Source organism: Anser brachyrhynchus (assembly GCF_964034855.1).
Source record: "Anser brachyrhynchus genome assembly, chromosome: 3".
Lineage (NCBI taxonomy): Eukaryota > Metazoa > Chordata > Aves > Anseriformes > Anatidae > Anser > Anser brachyrhynchus.
This window is the reverse complement of record NC_137696.1, coordinates 25,604,344-25,623,653: the sequence shown is the minus strand read 5'-3', so window position 1 is coordinate 25,623,653 and position 19,310 is coordinate 25,604,344. Positions and strand designations below refer to the sequence as shown.

The 19,310-nt window shown below is 36.6% G+C and overlaps 1 protein-coding gene across 2 annotated transcripts in view; it reads left to right on the top strand.

The window, feature by feature from the left end:
- GPATCH2 (G-patch domain containing 2) overlaps positions 1 to 19,310 on the top strand; it is a 123,232-nt gene that overhangs the window by 68,164 nt on the left and 35,758 nt on the right. For both annotated transcript variants that reach the window (XM_080585047.1, XM_080585048.1), the window contains exons 6-7: positions 15,170 to 15,234; positions 17,897 to 17,936. In XM_080585047.1, the coding sequence (XP_080441173.1) occupies positions 15,170 to 15,234; positions 17,897 to 17,936 (105 nt within the window). The remainder of the gene's footprint in view (positions 1 to 15,169; positions 15,235 to 17,896; positions 17,937 to 19,310) is intronic.

The following is a 19,310-nucleotide window of genomic DNA, read 5'->3' as shown; positions in this document are numbered from 1 at the left end:
GTGGTAGAAGTAGGCAAGACTTTGATTAGAAGTGAAGCTCCACAGCTGATCTCACAGGTCTGCAAGTGAAATCAAGAAATGAAAATGAATTCCTGTAATGGACTGGTGCCAAAGATATTTCTGAAAAGGTTTCATGGAAATAGGAATTCACCCACTTCGTTTACCTGGCACCAGAGATTCAGGTATAGTATTTAGCTATGGAAGGAGTTGAGGTAAATATTTTTATTGGCACCTTTTGAAAATAATAATGCATTTTTTTTTATAATACATAGTTGCCCAGAGAGGTTGTGGATGCCCCATCACTGGAGGTGTTCAACACCAGGTTGGATGAGGCCCTGGGCAACCAGATCAAGTGGGTGGCGTCCTTGCCTATGGCGGGGACCTTGAATATGAAATATTCAAGTTTGAGGACACTGCATATTGTTTGAACCTAGTTTAGTTAAAGCTAAGGATGATCTAGTTAAAATGGAATAGGGTAAGTAGGCCTGCATCACTTAACTTCAGAGCTGGGAGGACTTTTCTGAAGATTAAGAGTTAAATCATGCCCCTTGCTTTCTGAGGAGTTATTTTGATCTGTGCAACTAGTACTGTTTTTTGACTCCTCCCAAGGGACAGGCATTCCCAAAGTAGGTAGCACTTATTGACCCAATATTGGACAGATGACCTCAGGTTCAATAGTAAGATGAATATTCTTTTTGAATGTGAACTGCTTTGATAGCTTCACAAAACTGTATGTGAGTTTTCTCTGTTCAGTTGATTACTTTCCTTGACACAGTTACAGGTAGGAAGAACTTGAAATTGTTCCCAAATTTTTGATGGCATTTACTTCTCCCAGTAAAGGTCACTACATACTTATGATTTTAAAAATACAAAAATAAGCTCAAAATATATTTTGTTTTGTTACTTAAATACCTTGGATCATAATTAGAACTTACTGATACATTCAAGTAGTTTCTTGGAGAATAGTTTCAAAACTGATAGCCAAGTTGGTTTTTTTATTATTTGATATGAAAATGTATTTAAGAAAAAAATAAAGATAATAGTGCCCAAAGTTTGAGTCTGAGTAAATTATTGAACTACTAAAATCATAAACTATACCAAAAAAACCTTTAGATAAATGCAAGAGTTGCCAATACCACTCTGCTCATTTTGGCACTATTTTATCCTCATTGCTCCATTTTTGTTTTTATTATTCTTTCTGCATAAATATTGAATATACCCATAGTCTGCAGTTTCATCTCCTGCACTGATACTTACTACTACACATCATACCCTTGCCTTGCTCGACCCCAAATAGATCTAGGACAGTATAATCTGTAAGCCTTTTTTTGTGAGAAATATCTTAAAAACAGATGTTACATCTGACCTGATCTAGGAAGAAGTTTATTGCTTTTTTTCTGTATGTGCAAGGAACATGACCATAGCAAAGTCCTGTATCTGGAGTATGAACCAATGATTCCAATTTTTGCCTTTTTCAGAGAAAAATGTGAAATCGTGTTGTCTTAATGTAGGAATAATCACACTGGGTAAAGAGAGAGTAAATCAGTTAATGAAGATTCAAAAGAGTTTGGTATTTTTCTAGTCTAGAAGTAACTACTTCCTGATACTATCTTATGGCCCCTTGCACAACTCAACCCTGTCTAAAGTTATGATATGTACAACAGTGCTAGTCCTGAAAACTTGCATTTAGTAAGCAAATGTCACAGATATGAATTGTAAGCAAATGAAATGCAAACTTAACTCACTTTGTAATCTGTGCCTGGGGTACTACCGCAACCAACTTAAATGACAAACACTACATTCATTGAGCATGTTGCTTATGTTATTTACTCAGTCATGTTGGGAACGGGACAGAAGATTAATCAGGGTGTCTTTGAGCTTCAAACAAAGCGAAGGGATTCAAACATCCACTGTTCTAACAAAATACCATACAACTACCAAGCAAATATACAGTGTGCCGTGAAAGCCATAGGAGTTTTATATTCATCTCAATAATCAGAAAACACCAAAAAAAAAAAAAAAAAAAAAAGCTATAGCAGTGATATGTCGCCTTTCTAGAGGAGTGTTTAGCAGATGCAACCATCTTTCTGTTCCTAGAAGACAGGCTTTGCCTTTCTTTATGAATTAGCTTTTTGGCATAGCTATTGTTTTGAAGCATAACAAGTTTAAATTACTGTAAAGATCTATAGGATTTCTTAAGAGTTTACTGTGGTTTCCCATTATATAGGGCTTGATATCATACAAAGAGAACCTTGAAGCAATCTTACTGATAAGGAGAGATTTGGTAGTAAGATAAATACATTTAGTCTCCAGATTGAATTTAATGGTGACTTTGCACAATCCATTCATGGCTTTTTGGTGGAATACATCTCTGGTATCTGCATTATGTTAGAAATTTTGAAGTGCAACACTACCTTATCTTAGTGTTGATGTTCTGATGTGGGAACACTATTAAGCCTAACAAGCTTGACAGTCTCTTTTAAAATGTATGAGTGGAATTCCCACTTTTCATTTACTCTTCTCCCGCCCCCTGCCCACTAGAACCTACTTGTTTCCATTTCTTCTATAATAGAAGTCATGAATTATTTACATTTGATATTTGAAGACAAGATGATGGAAAAGCTTGAGAGCGTCTTGCAAAGAAAAAAATATATATATTGTGATATATTTTAAAACATATTTTATTTCTACATCACTTTGCTTAGGGAGAAAAATAGAAAAGAGATCTTAAGCCGGAATTTATCTTGACCTTAAAAGTGTCCAATGAAAAGTTGATTTCTGAGCCTTCTACTTGCTTCTCCCGATCATTTCTGCTGGCATTTACAATTGAGATGGTGGTTACAGTTATACATTACAAGTTCAGATGGCAGAGATGGTTCTTGTTGGAGGAATTTCACCTGAAATGAACACAAACTGTTTTGTGGGCACTAATTCTTTAACTGTTGTCTAATCAAAAGGGTGAATGTTCACATGTGTAAATATCATAAGGTTTGTTATTTATCAAACTGTATAAATTTTGAAAGCTATTTTATTCCAATCTTACCAAAAAATAAATAAAATTTTTCTGGTACATGAATTATCACCTTCATGTGGGAAATTCTTAGATATACTGCAAACAACTTTCTTTTACACTCAATCTTCCTGTTGGCTCACTCTCCTGAAAATTGTTTAGTTTGTTTTTTGTTATCCAGTCAGTAATATAGCTCATTGATTGCCACATGTGAAAAAGAAAAGAAAAGAAGGTTTTCCTGCATATTAAACTTGACTGGTTCTGTAGTTTTAGACTGTACAGAATTGTAGGTGCTAAAATAGGAAATCCTTTTGCAGCTGAGAGGGAAAGGTGAATTATCCTCACAGACATGTTCTATCCACCTCTGTGGTTGCTCGTCCTAACCACTTTCTCAGACACTAGAAGTGTGTTAGTACTTCTGTCTGCTGCAGATCTTTTTCCTGTAAGGTTCACTGTGGGCTTTGTTGCAATATAGGCAATGGTACATTCTGTTCAATTCCAGCGGTAGGCCATCTGTTTTTCATTTAGTTATAATTTATTTCACTAAAATCTGTTTTCTCTTTTTGAAAATGAAAAGGCAATACTTGCAGTTTGCATTCTAGTCACAGAATGCATTTCATGTACTTTCCAATAATAGCAGAAATCTAACATCAACATGTGTAAATATGTTCATTGCTATATAGATTAATGGAATTGATGTCTGCATGTTTAAAATGAGTTTTAATGTACAAGTAAAATGAAAAGACTAAAATTATTTGGCTAGAAGCTCCATTTATGTGGTGTATGTTTCAGGCTAATCATCAGGGCTTACTGTGGGTCAGTATGTCATATCCCAGTGGTGTCTGGTGAGATGGAGGGTTATCTCATATGTCAGCTAGGTATCCCTGTGAACCATTTTGAGCAGTCAAGATAATAGGACTGAATTCTGAAATGGGGTAGAATTCTGAAATGGGGTTGAATTCAGAACAGGAGCTTGGAAACATCATATAGTGTCATGTGTGAGCACAGTACTGCTACTTAGGAAGGCAATCACCTTTTGGCATGAATAGTCACTTATGTTTGACAATAATCCCTCTTGATAAGGTACAATGAAAATGAGAGAGAATAGCAAATCAGGTACATATTCCTGTAGAAAAGAAAGGTGAAGGAAAAAATTTACTTCCTTACTAATGGTGCTATCCTTTGTTTTTTCTTTTTTTTTTTAAATCTAATTACTTATTAGTTTTGTATTTGAATACTGATATGGCATGATAATCTAAGGAGTATGTTTTTACCATTGTTTTGTACTGCTTTTACTCTCCCCTATTCAAGTTGTGCTGGCCACAATTAATATTTGTTTCTTGATTAAAACAACAACAACAAACTAACTTGAAAATCTAATGTTTCTCTTTTTTCTTGAAAAAATATATATATTTATGCACCTTCAGGAAATTTGAGATTGTCTTTGTGACAATAGATGTACTTTCAAATTTACATTTTTTTTGTTGTTGTTGTTGCTGTTATTGTGTATTTTAATTTTATAAATAAAGAAAAGGTCAAATATATTGCACATTTCTGAAAACAGTAGTTATGTGGTCTCTGGTTTCTTCTCAGATGACAACATGCTTTCTAATTTGGCATCTAAATCAAACCATTGATATCATAATTGAAGTAGTTCAGTCTCAAGTTATATAAGCAAAATAAATTACAAACTACTTGATTTTCGTTTGCTTCCACCTTTAGAGCTAGCATAGTATATCCTGCTGAATTCCCTTGGCAGTATTTGGAAAACTGTGTATTGCATGCCTATAGTTACAGTATATATTTTAACAAATCTTAGGAGCACCAAGGCTGAATGTAATCCCCCCACACACACACGCTGCCTATCTATAAATGACTTACATTGTGTTTGCCTTTTATTTTCAGTCATGATGCAGGTGAATTAGCTGGTACTGATGAGCAAATTTTTTCTGTTAGCATTTCTTCACGTGCTTGGTACCCTAGTTGTAACTCGTAGCAAAAGCTTAGTGCCTTATGTAGCTTTTGGTCAGCCAGTAGAGGCCACTCATAGCTTGCTACTGAAGCTGGACGGTGATTTGAAAATGGGGGTTTTGTTGTGTGCATGAGTTGCCTAATCCACTGTGAGTAAGCTTGCACTGCAATGAGCTGTCATAATATGACTTGTAGCTGAAAACAGTTCTGCTTATAAGTAATTCTGCTCATATATGCAAATGCATTTAATATTGGCATTTTCTGTTCACTGTAATAAGTCTTATCATGTTAAGAATAAAAACCACTTCCAAAAGTATACTTCAAGTCTTACAGCAAATGCTTTGATGTATTTTTTTATATCCTTTGCTGTTGGTACAATCTTTACTGTTGCTATATTACATTACTCTTATGAAGTAAAGATAAAAACACTGTAATTTGTTGGTGTGTGTGTGTCTTGTTTGTATGTTTTTGTTGTTTCTCCCAAATAAGGAACTGATATAAAGATAAAACTTAGCAAAGGTCAAAGCAGCCAGCATGCAGCAGACAAAGGAATTGAACCTGTACCTCCCAGGTCAAGGCTAGTATCCTAATCACTGTGCTCTACTCTTTCCTCCTGTCAATATCACTGTATAGGTAACTTCAGGTACCAATAATTTATATATAAAAACATTGTTTCAGCATTTTATGTCATTCTTAGATAATAGGGATGAAGTCCTCGTGGTACTGAAGTCAAAATCCTGTTGCCTTAGTGAGTCTAAGATTTCACCCTAGAATAAGTTTTATATCTACACAGACAGCTAAAATATAATAAGGATTTTCATATGCAGCGTGTGTACCTCAGCATTTTATTGGTAGCTTCTTGTACTAACGGAAATTTGGTTTAATTAAAATATAATTTGTTGAATATTAGCTGTTTAGAGTAATGAAGTCACAAATTTTTAGCGATTGCTTTGTTGTCATATCTAATGCTACTCAGACAGCCACCCTGAAGATTTTCCCTTTCCTAGTACATAAAATGGAAATAGTGATGTGCTGTGTTTATGCAGTCCTGAGGCTCGTATGTGTGTCTTTACCAGGAGTTGGTTTAATAAAAAGGTTTTTTTTCTGTTGTATATTTTTCTTTGTACTAACCCCCAGTAATGTCAGCCTATTTTTTTGCAGTGCTCTGAGCTGCTGTTGGAGCAAAGGTGCCACATTTCATATTGAGCATTAGGGATCTCAGAAGAAACTCTCTTAAAGACTCCTTTTTCAGATAGACATTTGCACTTTTCACTTCACCTTCCACTGACCAAATAAGTTGTTTTACATTATATACCAGTACTTACTTTCTCTGGTTTTTCACCCATCTATGTGATCGATCAAGGGAAAACAGCTGATGTGATCTTTTTGGATTTCAGTAAAGCTTTCGACAGTTTCCCATAGGATCCTACTTGACAAAATGTCCAGCATACAGCTAGATAAAAACATCATACGATGGGTGAATAATTGGCTAACAGGTAGGGCTCAAAGGGTTGTGGTAAATGGGGCCACATCAGGCTGCTGGACGGTCACTAGTGGGGTCCCCTAGGGCTCCATTTTAGGGCCAGTCCTTTTCAGTGTTTTCATAAATGATTTGTATGTAGGACTAGAAGGTGTTTTGAGCAAATTTGCTGATGGTACTAAACTTGGAGTTGTTGACTCTGTTGAAGGTGGAAAGGCCTTGCAGAGAGATCTGGACAGACTGGAGAGCTGGGCGATCACCAACCTCATGAAGTTTAACAATAGCAAGTGCCAGATCCTGCACCTGGGACGGGGCAACCCTGGCTATACGTAAAGACTGGGTGGCGAGACGCTGGAGAGCAGCCCCACAGAGAGGGATCTGGGGGTTGTGGTTGATAGCAAGGTGAACATGATCCAGCAGTGTGCCCTGGCAGCCAGGAGGGCCAACCGTGTCCTGGGGTGCATCAAGCACGGCATCGCTAGTCGGTCGAGGGAAGTGATTGTCCCGCTCTACTCTGTACTGGTGCGGCCTCACCTCGAGTACTGTGTGCAGTTCTGGGCACCATAGTACAGAAAGGACATAAAACTGTTGGAGAGTGTCCAGAGGAGAGTGACGAAGATGGTGAAGGGCCTAGAGGGGAAGACGTATGAGAAGCAGCTGAGGTCACTTGGCATGTTCAGCCTGGAAAAGAGGAGGTTGAGGGGAGACCTCATCGCGGCCTTACAGCTTGCTCATGAGGGGAAACGGAGGGGCAGGCGCCGATCTCTTCTCTTTAGTGACCAGTGACAGCACCCGCAGGAATGGTGTCAAGCTGTGACAGGGGAGGTTCAGGCTGGATATCAGGAAGAGGTTCTTCACCGAGAGGGTGGTCGCACACTGGAACAGGCTCCCCAGGGACGTGGTCATGGCACCAGGCCTGTTGGAGTTTAAGAAGCGTTTGGACTGTGCTCTTAGTCATATGGTCTGAATTTTTGGGTGTGGTGCCAGGAGTTGGACTCAATGATCCTTTTGGGTCCCTTCCAACTTGGGATATTCTATGATTCTATAACAGCTCCTCCAGTGTTACTGTATCTAAAGCCACCATATATGCAGTAATGTATATCATTGAGTCATCATCAAACTTATTCTGTTTCCTATTCTAAAACATAGAATAGCATGTCTCTTTGGCAGAGATTTAGGACAAAACATGGTCTGTGACGTTTTCCACTACTGTTACCATTTTAACTAAAACAAACAAAAACCTCACACCCAAGCCACTGACTTTCCAAAAGGCACTTGTTTGAATTTTATGAGATAATTTCAAGTGTTGGTTTAGTATAAAAATTATGTAATAGTGTAGATTTACAAAGATATTCCCTGTTTTGCTTTTATACCTGATTTAAATTTTCCATCTTACTTTGAAGGAACTGCGTTCAATAGTGAACTTTTCTTTTAATCTCAGATACCTTCTTTCCTTTTCCATCTGTCAGTCACTCAATTGCAAATAAAATTTGAGAAGACAGGTATTTTGAATAGTTACGTAAAAAGACATGTAGAGAAAATTCTAACTGTGAAACTGCTGCAGAGATAGGAGAGCTTGGACATATTCCTTGACTCGTAAAAACTTACTGATTCTCATTTTATCTAGTGTGTGTAGGGTTTTCTGTTTGTTTTGTGAAAACAGTAACACATACAGGGAGATATGTATTAGCTCTAGGGTTAAAGTCCAAGTCTTTTGACCTATTTTTCTTGAGGTTTTTCTGTCTCCTATCACTTGCTTATTTTTTGCAAGCGTAATAGCAATGATCCAGTTATTTTTTGCAATACTTTGTGTTAGAGGTCGATTTTAAAGAGTTATAACTGGAGTATCAAGGAACTGGTATAGAAATAACTATTTTGCTAGTGGACCATGTCTTCATGAAGACCTCGTAGAATAGGGTTTGACTGAACGTTACCTACAGGTAATCTGTACATTAAAGTGATGCTTCTCTGGAGTGGTCAGGTGGACCCTTCAGCAAGAGTGCGCTTTTAGAGGGAATAAAAACGTAATGGTAACATCAAACTAAGATTATGACAGAGTTTCAACAACGTATGCTGTGAAAGCTGTTTTTATTCTCTTAGTTCTGGCTGTTGCTCCAAGTCAAAGGATTTGCATCTGTGTTTTTTAAAAGCTGTATTTTAAATCCAAAGCTTTGTTTATTATAGCTGCTTTCCTGTGCTTCTAGTGAAGAAGGGCATAAAATGAGTGATAATAAATTGATGCTGAAAAATAATAAGAAATTGTTCCTAAACAGGGCAATAAAACACAGAAAATAGATTTTCTCTGTTTCTTCCCTTCATATCGTTTGATTTAATTTCCTGTAAATTGGCAATTACAAATATGTGAATTATAGAAGTGCCATTGTGATGATGTAGTTTCCACTGCAAAATCCTAGTGTCTAGCATTTTATTTTAATTGCATTTTGTTTTTGGACAACAACTTATTTTGCAGAAACTCCTGCCTTAGAAAACTGGATTTATTTTTAAACTTTTCAAATTGTGTTAATAAAAATAGCATTTTTAGAGAAAGATACTGTAAATATGTGAACTATCTTCTGGAATTAAAAGATTTGCTTAATAAAAAAAAAAGTGTTGTTTTTGTTTTATATATGTTAGTCTGTAGTTGATCATAGCAGTTAATTTATAGGGGAGGAGGGAAAGGGCCAGTTGTTTTATATAGAAGAGTGATTGTCTTATCTGTGTAACTAATGGTCAGGGAAATTTTGCTGAAATTTTACTGCTTTTGCCGAAGAGTACATGGGCATAGCAAGAGCTTCTTTGGCACTAGACTTCAACTATTATGGCATAAACTGAAGCTTAGATGAGACACGTAACACAGTGTTATGCTATCTGATGACCTTTGTTTTTCGAAGGAAGTCATACCCCAATATGTATGTACTTTTTTTTTTTTTTTAAATAAACTCATACATAGATACATAAAAATCCACCCTTTAATATCATAGTATAATTCAGGTTGGAAGGGACTTCTGAAGGTCATTTTACTCCATCTTCCTGCTCAAAGCAGTGTCAACTATGAGGCAGACCAGGTTGCCCAGGGCTTTTTCCAAGCTGGTCTTGAAAACATCCAGGAGCATAGGCTCCACACCCTCTCCAGGCAACCAGTTCCGTTGTTTGGAAAGAGTTTTATACATAAATGTATATTTTATTATTGGCAAAATAAACTTTCCTTCTAGCCTCACTTGATGATTTAATGAAATGTTCTTTAAAACTGTAAACAACATTCTTGTTTGACAAAAATGCATACTTTGAAAATGGAGAACTTCAATAGTTTCAGCTTTTAACTGCAGCTTGCTGCCAATTCTATCTCAAATTAGATGATTTTTTCATAGTTCTCAAAATACTTAACAGTACATGGCAAATAACCTCTTCCTTGTTTAGAGAGAATAAAACTGGACTAAGAAAGGACAGTTTGGCTGACTGACCTCTCTGTGCTTTGCCATAATCTTGTTCTTTCCTGAAATAGGTGAAAGCAGTTGCATTGTCTATTCTGTATCTTTTCTTCCATATTCTTAGCGCTTAAAAACAACAGCTTTTGTACTTAATCTTGTTTCTGCTGAGTGAAGTCTTCTTTCTTTTCCTTCTTTATCCATTTAGTCTCCCCATCCTTCCATATATCACTTCTGAAGCTTGCTATATATTGAAAACTTTCTGAAGTTGGCTATAGACTCTTTAAAATTTTTCCATGTTATTGTGTCCATCCATATGGGCCATAATTTCCTAGGCTGAGCATTCTTTGGAAAGCACTGTGAAGGAGTAGGGTGGCTCTGAGTTGGACTGCCAATGTTTCAGGGACGCTGTAAACTCTGTAGCCAATGCTTGCCCTTGTTACTCAAGCAATGGTAAAAAGGACTAGGAGCCAAAAGAAAGTGAGTTCCAAGGATGACCTTAAGTTTTATTCATGTTATACCAACTGCTGATTACAGTATCTCATATACAATGTGTAGCTGAGCCACAGTGCAGATTGCAGTACAGTTGAGCTGTGTGAAGACCCATGATATTTCCTTTGTACTTTTGAAGATCAGTATTGTTCCTCATCCTGTATGATATCATTCCTAGTCATTTGATACATCTAGTAAGTTTTTGAAAAGCTTCTATTCTTAATTGGGGTAAATAGTTAGAAATACTTCCACTTTTTGTATTAGTTATAGCTACCTAAGCTTCATTATGAGTACGATTATGTCCAGCTATGTTATAATGTGACTTGTTGAAATTCAGGTCAGGTCAGTGCCAATGGCTGTCCAAGCAGAGAAGCAGATACCTTCAAGTCAATGAAACTGTGGCTGCAATAGGGGCATAGATCGTACATAAATCCTACAAAAGAGGATTTAATTATTATTAGCTTGCCTTGAACCTTCATGTGGGTGTACTAAAACAGTGTAAGTCACAACAGTATGCAGCTCTTTTGTGCCACTACAATGGCATGGGCAGACACAATTTATAAGCATATTCTTTAATTATGTGATCAGTATTCACATAAAGGGGTAAAGAAACGTGAATATTTGTACATAGGAGGAATCCAATAACAAAAAGTTGCCAACAACAGAAGAAGGTGAGCACAAAGGACACCCACCAAAATAAGGATGACCAGTAAGACAAAAGAAAGCAAGGTACCTAGTATTAACAAGAGAAAACCCCCTCCCTGTGGTGGGTTTACATGGCAAGGTTTTGGTAGCAGGGGGCCATAGGGGTGGCTTCTGTGAGAAGAATCTAGAAGCTTCCCCATGTTAGGTAAGGGTCCCACTGCTGACCAGAGCTGAGCCAATAAGCAATGTTGATTTGCAGATCTGTGAGAGCATATTTAAGACACGGAAAAAAAAAAAAAACATTGCGTCACACAGCAGCTGGGAGAGTGAGAGGAGTGAGGAACAGCCTTGCAAGCACCAAGGTCAGTGAAGAAGGAGGGGGAGAGGTGCTCCAGGCGCTGGAGCAGAAGTCCCCTGCGGCCTGTGGTGAGGACCATGGTGAAGCAGGCTGTGCCCCCGCAGCCCATGGAGTACCACGGTGGAGCAGGGTTCCACGCTGCAGCCCGTGGAGGAGACCACGGTGGAGCAGGTGGACCTGCACTGATGGAGACTGTGGCCTGTGGAAGACCCCTGCCGGAGCAGATTCTAGGCTGGACCTGTAGCCCGTGGAGAGGAGACCACGCGGGAGCAGGTGACCTGGCAGGAGCTGCTGCCCGTGGGGGATCCAGGTTGGAGCAGTTCGCTCCTGAGGGATGGACCCCGTGGTACGGACCCCTGTCTGGAGCAGTTCTTGAAGAGCTGCTGCCTGTGGGCAGCCCACACTGGATCAGTTCGGCAAGGACTGCATCCCGTGGGAGGGACCCCACAGCACAGGGGACGAGGGTGACCGAGAAGGAGCGGCGGAGAAGCAGCGCTATAGACTGACCATAACCCCCCATTCCCCCGTTCCCCTGTGCCACTCAGGAGGAGGAGGTGGAAGAGGGTGAATGGGGGTGGAAGGTGCTTTTGGTTTCTTTCCTTTGTTCCTCACTTCTCTAGCTTGTTAGTAATTAGCAATAAATCTTACTATCTCCCTACGCTGAGTCTGTTTTGCCCATCACGATAATTACTGCAGGATCTCCTTGTCCTTATCTCAACTCTTGAGCCCTTTTCATTGTATTTTCTCCCCGTTCCTCTTTGAGGAGGGGGAGTGAGAGAGCGATTGTGGTGGAGCTTGGCCGCCCACCCGAGTAAAACCACCACACTCCCACACTTTTTTTGGAGGGAACAATAGCATAAAATCACCAAATATAAGCAAAGAGAATTTGATGAGAATTTGAGGAAGACATGCCCATTTAATCTCCAGCTCCTCTTGTCAGATGGCTCAATACTTATCAACTTGACCCCTGTGGCTAAGAGCCACCAAGTACCGTAGCTATTGGTGCTAACTATGTAGCATCAGCACTGTAATACTATGTGCTCACTGCTACTTTAGCATGGGAGTGTTAAAAGCTAACAGTTCCACGTGTGAAATGAAGACATTTAATACTGTGTAAGAATTGATCATTACCAAGAAGTTTAAAACAGGGCTGATTGGTCAGTCTCCCATCACAGTAACTGATTCCCTGAGATACACATATGCACTCAGACCCATGCACACATTAATTTAATTGCAAAACAAACAAACAAAAAACACTTTTATAAACCTTGAACTGTATTTATTCTTAGTTACTCAGTGGAAAACTATTACTTAAACTCCTGGTTTCTTCTCGTGCACTGGGACTTCTAAATCAACTTTAGATAACTCTGCAATTTTTCTACATCAGTGAAGAATCTGTACAGTTGAGCAGGTATTTGTTTAGACATAAGTGTCCTGAATCTGCTGCCTCTTTCCAGAGCAAATGGTTCTCAGTTCTTTGGAGCTTCAGCAGAAGTTTACAGTAGATTTTTCTAATAGTGAGTTATCAGATCAAGATGACTGATAGTTTTTTGTTTTATTTTGTTTTTCCACCCTAGAGGACAGTTTTGCAAATATGAATTGATTTGCATTACATATTGTGAACATTAGAATAATCAGCATTCTGTTTTATCTAAAGATCTGTATTTGTGCACTATGATCTTAATTTTATAAATATTCTGTGGCTGCTTGGTAATTGAAGCTTTCTAGGGTATATAAGAAAAACCTGAACAGTGTGCTCTGTGATCAGTTGTAACTGTATTCCAAACAAGTTCATATTCTCATATAAATTAGTGGGAAAATGTATTTGTGTTTTATATATTATTTTTAAACTGGCAATTTATCAAGTGCTTTTTCTGGGAATTTCAATGCTTATTAAATTTCAGATTATGTATTTTGAGTAAGCTGGAAACTTAAACTTGTTTCCATAAGTATGGCTGCAGGTAAACAACCAATTTTAGTCCAGAAAATAGCTTTTGCTTCTGTCAACATGTTGTTTATTTTCTCCCTGAGATAAAAAGTTCAGTTTTCTGATATTTGTACCGAGATAAAGTCTGTAAACAAGATTAATATAGTGTGGAAAAGGTTGTCAGCAGCCCTGGCAAAGGAAATAAGTTGCCTGTACACAGAACATACTGTAAACTGAATAAAAGTGTCAGGTCCACCATGAGATAATGTGATCATGAACCTCTAACAAAGCATGACATAGGCACAGTCGGCTTTTCTTATAGCCATAGTGTAGAAAATGGATTACTGTATTCCAGGGATACCACTGGAATAGCATGAAAACCTCATTTTGAGATTAATGCAGGATGTAACTCTTGAGAGCTGAGCTACATGTTTACCTATATTGTTAAAGTAACAGTTTTGTTATTAATCTTAAAATTCAGAAATTGCATATTAAACTACTTAATTGTATTTTTAGGCCTGTCTTAGTGAAATCATGTTTCTTGCTCTAATTATTAGATGAAAATGTTGTAAACATTGCATAAACTTTGGTCACCGATTTATTGTTACCACATGGGTATGTTCAGCCTCAGTCCATCTAGTAAAACAATAAACTGCAAATGCTGGTAAAGCACTAGGTGCTGCCCCACCACCAGCTAGAAAAGTGACAGTACTTGAGAGTTCCTTGATTTGGCCCCTTGTGACAGCATTTTTAAGGTCGAAGAAACAGAATTTAATCAAATATTTTGAAGCCATGGCACTTTTAAATTTTTTAGCAAGTGTTCTTTGAAAGTTTTCCAGATTTGGAGCTGCAACTGCCCTGGCTTTTCATAAGATTAGATGAGTAGAGATTGTTTTTTTCTTTAAAAGTTGAACGCATTGTTCTTTTAATAAAGCGTAGGCTGTTTTTATCTGTGAATCTTTTTCTTATGTAATTTTGGCAAGTCTGAGCCATATAAACGTATTATTGTTGAATTTTTGTGGCCTTCTTTCAAAACTGGCAGAACGTCTGACTTCTTTCCCACCTCTGGTCATCTCCTGCACACAAAACTATGTCCAAGCAACTGAAAATCTGTTCCTGCATTCTTTCCAGCAGGAATTCTGCTCTGTTTCTTCAAGCATGAGTTTCGTTAGGAGGTCCCTAATCCTACTTTTACCTATCTACATGTGCAGACAAATTAGTTCTATTAAGCAGATTATAAAAATAAAGCTGTTTGCATATTTGAATAATACCAGAATATTATCATCTACACATTACAGCAAAAGTCTGCATGTGTTGTCATGAATTCTTAAGATCATGTTTAGATTGAACAAATTATGTTATTTTGGTTTCAGTGTATATAGGTGACTAGACAAGGACTACAGTATAGTGTGGTAAAAATCATTTTATCTTTGCTTTTTATTCTATATCAAATAGTTTCAAATCTTTGTGTTGGGGATGCAAAGGCTATGTGGGAGTGGTTTTGTTAGTATGTTGAATATCATTTTTCAAAACATGCAACTTTCATTTTTCAGAGAGTGAGTGCTTCGGGAGTTTTGAAAAGTACCTTAAGCCCCAGACATCTGTGAATGTATGACATCTGATCAGAATTAGACTTAAAAGACCTAAAGTAAATCCTGCACAGCACCTTTTTGCACTCAGATTTTACTTTAAAAAAAAAAAAAAGCAGATATTGCTAATTGCATTTGCAAAATAGAGACAGTACATTAGATATACAGTGTTCAGTAGTTGCAATGTGATTCCTTAATAAACAATCTCTATGTTCATGTGCTGCCCTGTAATTCAAAGACAACTTTTTTTTTTGCCTATTTTTCTCTTTTAGATAACTCCAGGACCAGGTGGTAGCAGGAAAACCGTTCACTTGTCCCAGGATTCTCTTCACCATGAGTGAGTATTGGTGATGGGACTTACAACTCTTTTTATTACTGTTTGCATTTACAGTGGTACCACTTTCCCAAAGCAACATTCTACAACTGTACAAATGTGATAAGGGATCCTCAGCTCAGTTACATAATGGTCTTTATTTAATAATATTTAAAATCCTTTGTAATTCATTTTATATTTCTTAATGAAACATGAAGTTCAGTGCTTTGTAAATGTGTTTTTATTAACCTGCTCACTGTATGCTCTTCTAAAAAGCAGCACCCTTCAGTGCTCTGAAATAAGTTAGATATCAAATGTAATGGGTTGTTTAAAAAGACTTACTTTTATTTTTCTCCAAATTAAAGGATTTCAGAAATGTCAGACTTGAATAAATGAAAAAAAAAAATAAAAAAAGCCTCACATTCTTGAATCTTAAACATGGTATATCATTTGAGGAAGAAGGTTATCATGAATTCCACAAGAAGATACTAGTTATTCAGAAATATGTAAATAGGGAATGTCATTCAGTTTATTTAGGCACTCCAGTGTGCAATCAATGTGAACTGTTATTCTGTCTAGCTGACAACATTAGCAGCATTACTTCTTGGCAATCTCTTTTGTCTAATTGTGGTAAGAAGATGCAAGTTTCCTATATTTTCCAAATCATACACCTAAAACACAGGCACAGATGATTAGGAAATAACGTATTTTGGGATACACACACAGCATAACTTGCTAATGTGCATGTTGACTAAAGAGGTTGTGATTTCAAAAGTTATTTCTACCCTCAAGTAATTCAACTAATATTTTATAGTTTTCACTTTTTGTTTATTTTATTAAAACAAATAAATAACACTAATTTAAGTGAATAGCCAAAATTATAAAGATGTGTGACATAAAGATTCATCTCTCATTACAAGGGTTATTACTCTTTATGAAGTTTTTTTTAATGTCTAAATGTGAACCACATTGAAAAAATATAGCACAGCAGTTTCAGTAGAAATAAGTGGCACTAATTTTTTAGTCTGTAATCCACTGATTAACCAAAAACTGCCAGAGTGTTTGTGAAGAAGGATGATTCTACACATACCCCAGTCTGCTGTTCCTCCTTGAACATTTGCTTTTGACAATCAGCTACAAGGATTTTAGATGTAACCAATTATAATTATTCACTTCATTAGCTTTCTTAAGATATTGTCTGGATGTCTGTGACCTTTTTTGGGGGGTCACTAAGAAACGTTACTTTTTTTATTTTATTTCATCCACTCACAGTTGTGTGTGCGTGAAATCTCTGTTTTTTTTCAGTTGTTATTTTACAACGAAAGTTGAACTATTCAGTGCAGTTGATGAACGTGTTTCATATCCAGTATATTAATGCTTATTTTTATCTCAAAGTATACTTTCAACTTTAATACTGTCATTCTGATTTCATTTCCCACTTATTTTCTTTAATCATCTTAAAAGTAGGAAAAGGATTTAGCAGTATGTAGGTTTCAGGGACAACTGCTCTTGTATGGTGATGTACTTGCAATACAGGATTGAGAGGGTGGACTGATGATCAGCAAAGAACTTTCAGATTTGTGATTAAAAAAAAAAAAGCTCAGTAATTTAGATCAGGCAATTCCATGAACTTTGCTTCTTCTCAAAGTTTACTTGTTAAACTAAACATTTTAGTGTCATTAGGTAGCTTCTCTAGTACGTTGTGGGGAAAAAAAATGGGAGTATTCAATTTAACAACTCACAAAAAAGTGTGACCTAGGTTAAGCTTATAAACTTTGTTTACACTTTTAGAGGAGCCATACAATCATAATTGCAGATAATGTGATGGTCTTTGTGTGCATTATTATAATGGATGGAATTATTTTATCCTTTACTCAAAACCAGTTGCTTACTTACAGGAGTAATGTATAGGTACTATATATAATTTCAGATCCCCTTTCTTTGAATTTTTTTCCTTCTCCTCTTAGTTTGCAAGTGTCAAGATTTGCCCATGAGTTTGTATAATGCTTGCTACAGGTACATACAGATGTTAATTCAGTTCTTGAGATCACAGTCTGTATGCGAATCGAAATTAATATTCTTTTACTTCTGTTGAAGGAAAAGTCAAAAAGTCATGTTGTGAATTCTTGTTCCTCCATATCAACCCCTTGGTCCAAATTTTCATCTCTGTGAAAGGAGGCTGCTAGTAGCTAAAATTGTGCAATTATATGTAGATATAAATCCACTGAATCTACTGACTTTGAATGTCACTTCAGATACAGAATCTGACCCCAGTTAGTAAAGTAATGCAACAATTACCAGATAGCCCACAGTATATAAAAATCTTTCTAGCTATAATCATTAAAAAGCAACACCAGGATTAAAGATAGGATTATTTTTATTTATAGCACGTGCATTATACTATATTAAAATACAATCATTTATATATTATTTTAGCTTCTTTGACAAAATATGATTACCTATAAAGCCAGTGGCTACTCAGAAGTGACATTTATAGTGCATTCTTTCAAAACTGTAACAGACTTTGAGCATTCAATAAAAATATCCCATTAAAATAAAGCATAGCCAGAGGCTGTATTTTCCTGGCAGACAATAAAATACCCAAAAGCACGCACAGACTGGTCATATGACAGCATGTGCTTTGTTAGTTATATTGTTAAACCTGTCTTTTCTTTTTCTTCCACAGCCATTGGTTTAGCCCTGGGGCTAGGAAGGAACATAGCCAGGTAAGAATTGCTTTGATCAAAAACAGTTTACTTGAGATGTATTAAGGAATTTAACTAACTGTAATCCAGAGGTAGCAGGCTAACATTTTAAGAAATGATGAGCAAAACAAGTATAATTCCATACTTCCTTGTAAGAAAATTTATTAACAGTGGTGCATTTCAAAAAGACCTTTAGGTAATTAAAAATCTTGAATCAGTAACTTAATAGCAGTTGTTTCCTTGAGTTTTGACAGGTTAAATGAAAAATCTCTTATTGTATTTGGTTTTATTGTTTGTTTGTTTGTTTTTTTAACTTTATTTTGTTAATTGAAATATCTCTAAATATTGTGTTTCTCAAAACGCTGCAAAGCAAAATGTTTGACTCGCAAAATCAGGAAATACAGAACAGGGACAAGAGTGGGCAGGCTTCTACAGGATGATCTTCAATTCCATTTTTCTAGATTTCATTGATTAAAAAGACTACAGCACTCAAAAAGGAGCTGTTAAATTTCCATAATATCTAGCCAAGCAGAGTGTCATGATGCAGATACTGTGTGAGGAAAAGCTACAGGTTTGCTTCCTGAGCCTCTGCAGTGTAGTCCCTAAGAGGCACAAGACTAGTGATGTGCTCAAAGGAATGTGAAGGCATGTTTATATTTGATCGGTAACATAACACCTTAATTCTTTAGCTTGTTTTCAGACATGGAGAAATACCTTTCTTTACGGATGGTTGTAAGGTCCAACCAGAATATATTGTCTAAGAACTTAAAACTGTGGAAATAAATCTGTTTTTATAGCTAATATTAAATGTCCAGTAAAAGTAACTGAATGTATCAGCAATGCACCAAAGACTGGGGTTCCGTGGTACATTTTTCAGTTGGTAAAAGTTGTTATAACACAGTTTATTTAATTAGATCTCTGCCAATTCAGTAGTACATTTACAAATTTAAATAATTTGAAACATCAAAAGGAAGTAAGATGCATAAACTCTTTTAAAAGGTTCATCTTGGAATGATCCATCATGAACACTTGTAACTCCACTAAGTCAGAGTTTAATCAGCATGTTCACTTTCCCATGCCCCACTCTTCTTTTAAACTCCAGCGAAAGCTAAATCTCTGAAAGTTATTTTACTTGCTCAGAGCTGTCAGAGTGGAAAAAAAAAAAAACACAGTACAGTTTAGCTGTAACTTGAGAACTTCTGACATGTTGCAGTAGGCTGACTGACACTTATTTAACATCTAAACAGACAGCTTATGTGATTCACATTTAACTGGCATCATTTTGGAACATATTTCCTGGTAAAAGAAATGCAGTAAAAATAACATTTTGAATATGAGCATGCTTCATCTTGGGGTATCTTTATCCTATTCCTGAAATGCTATAAGTAGTCAAAT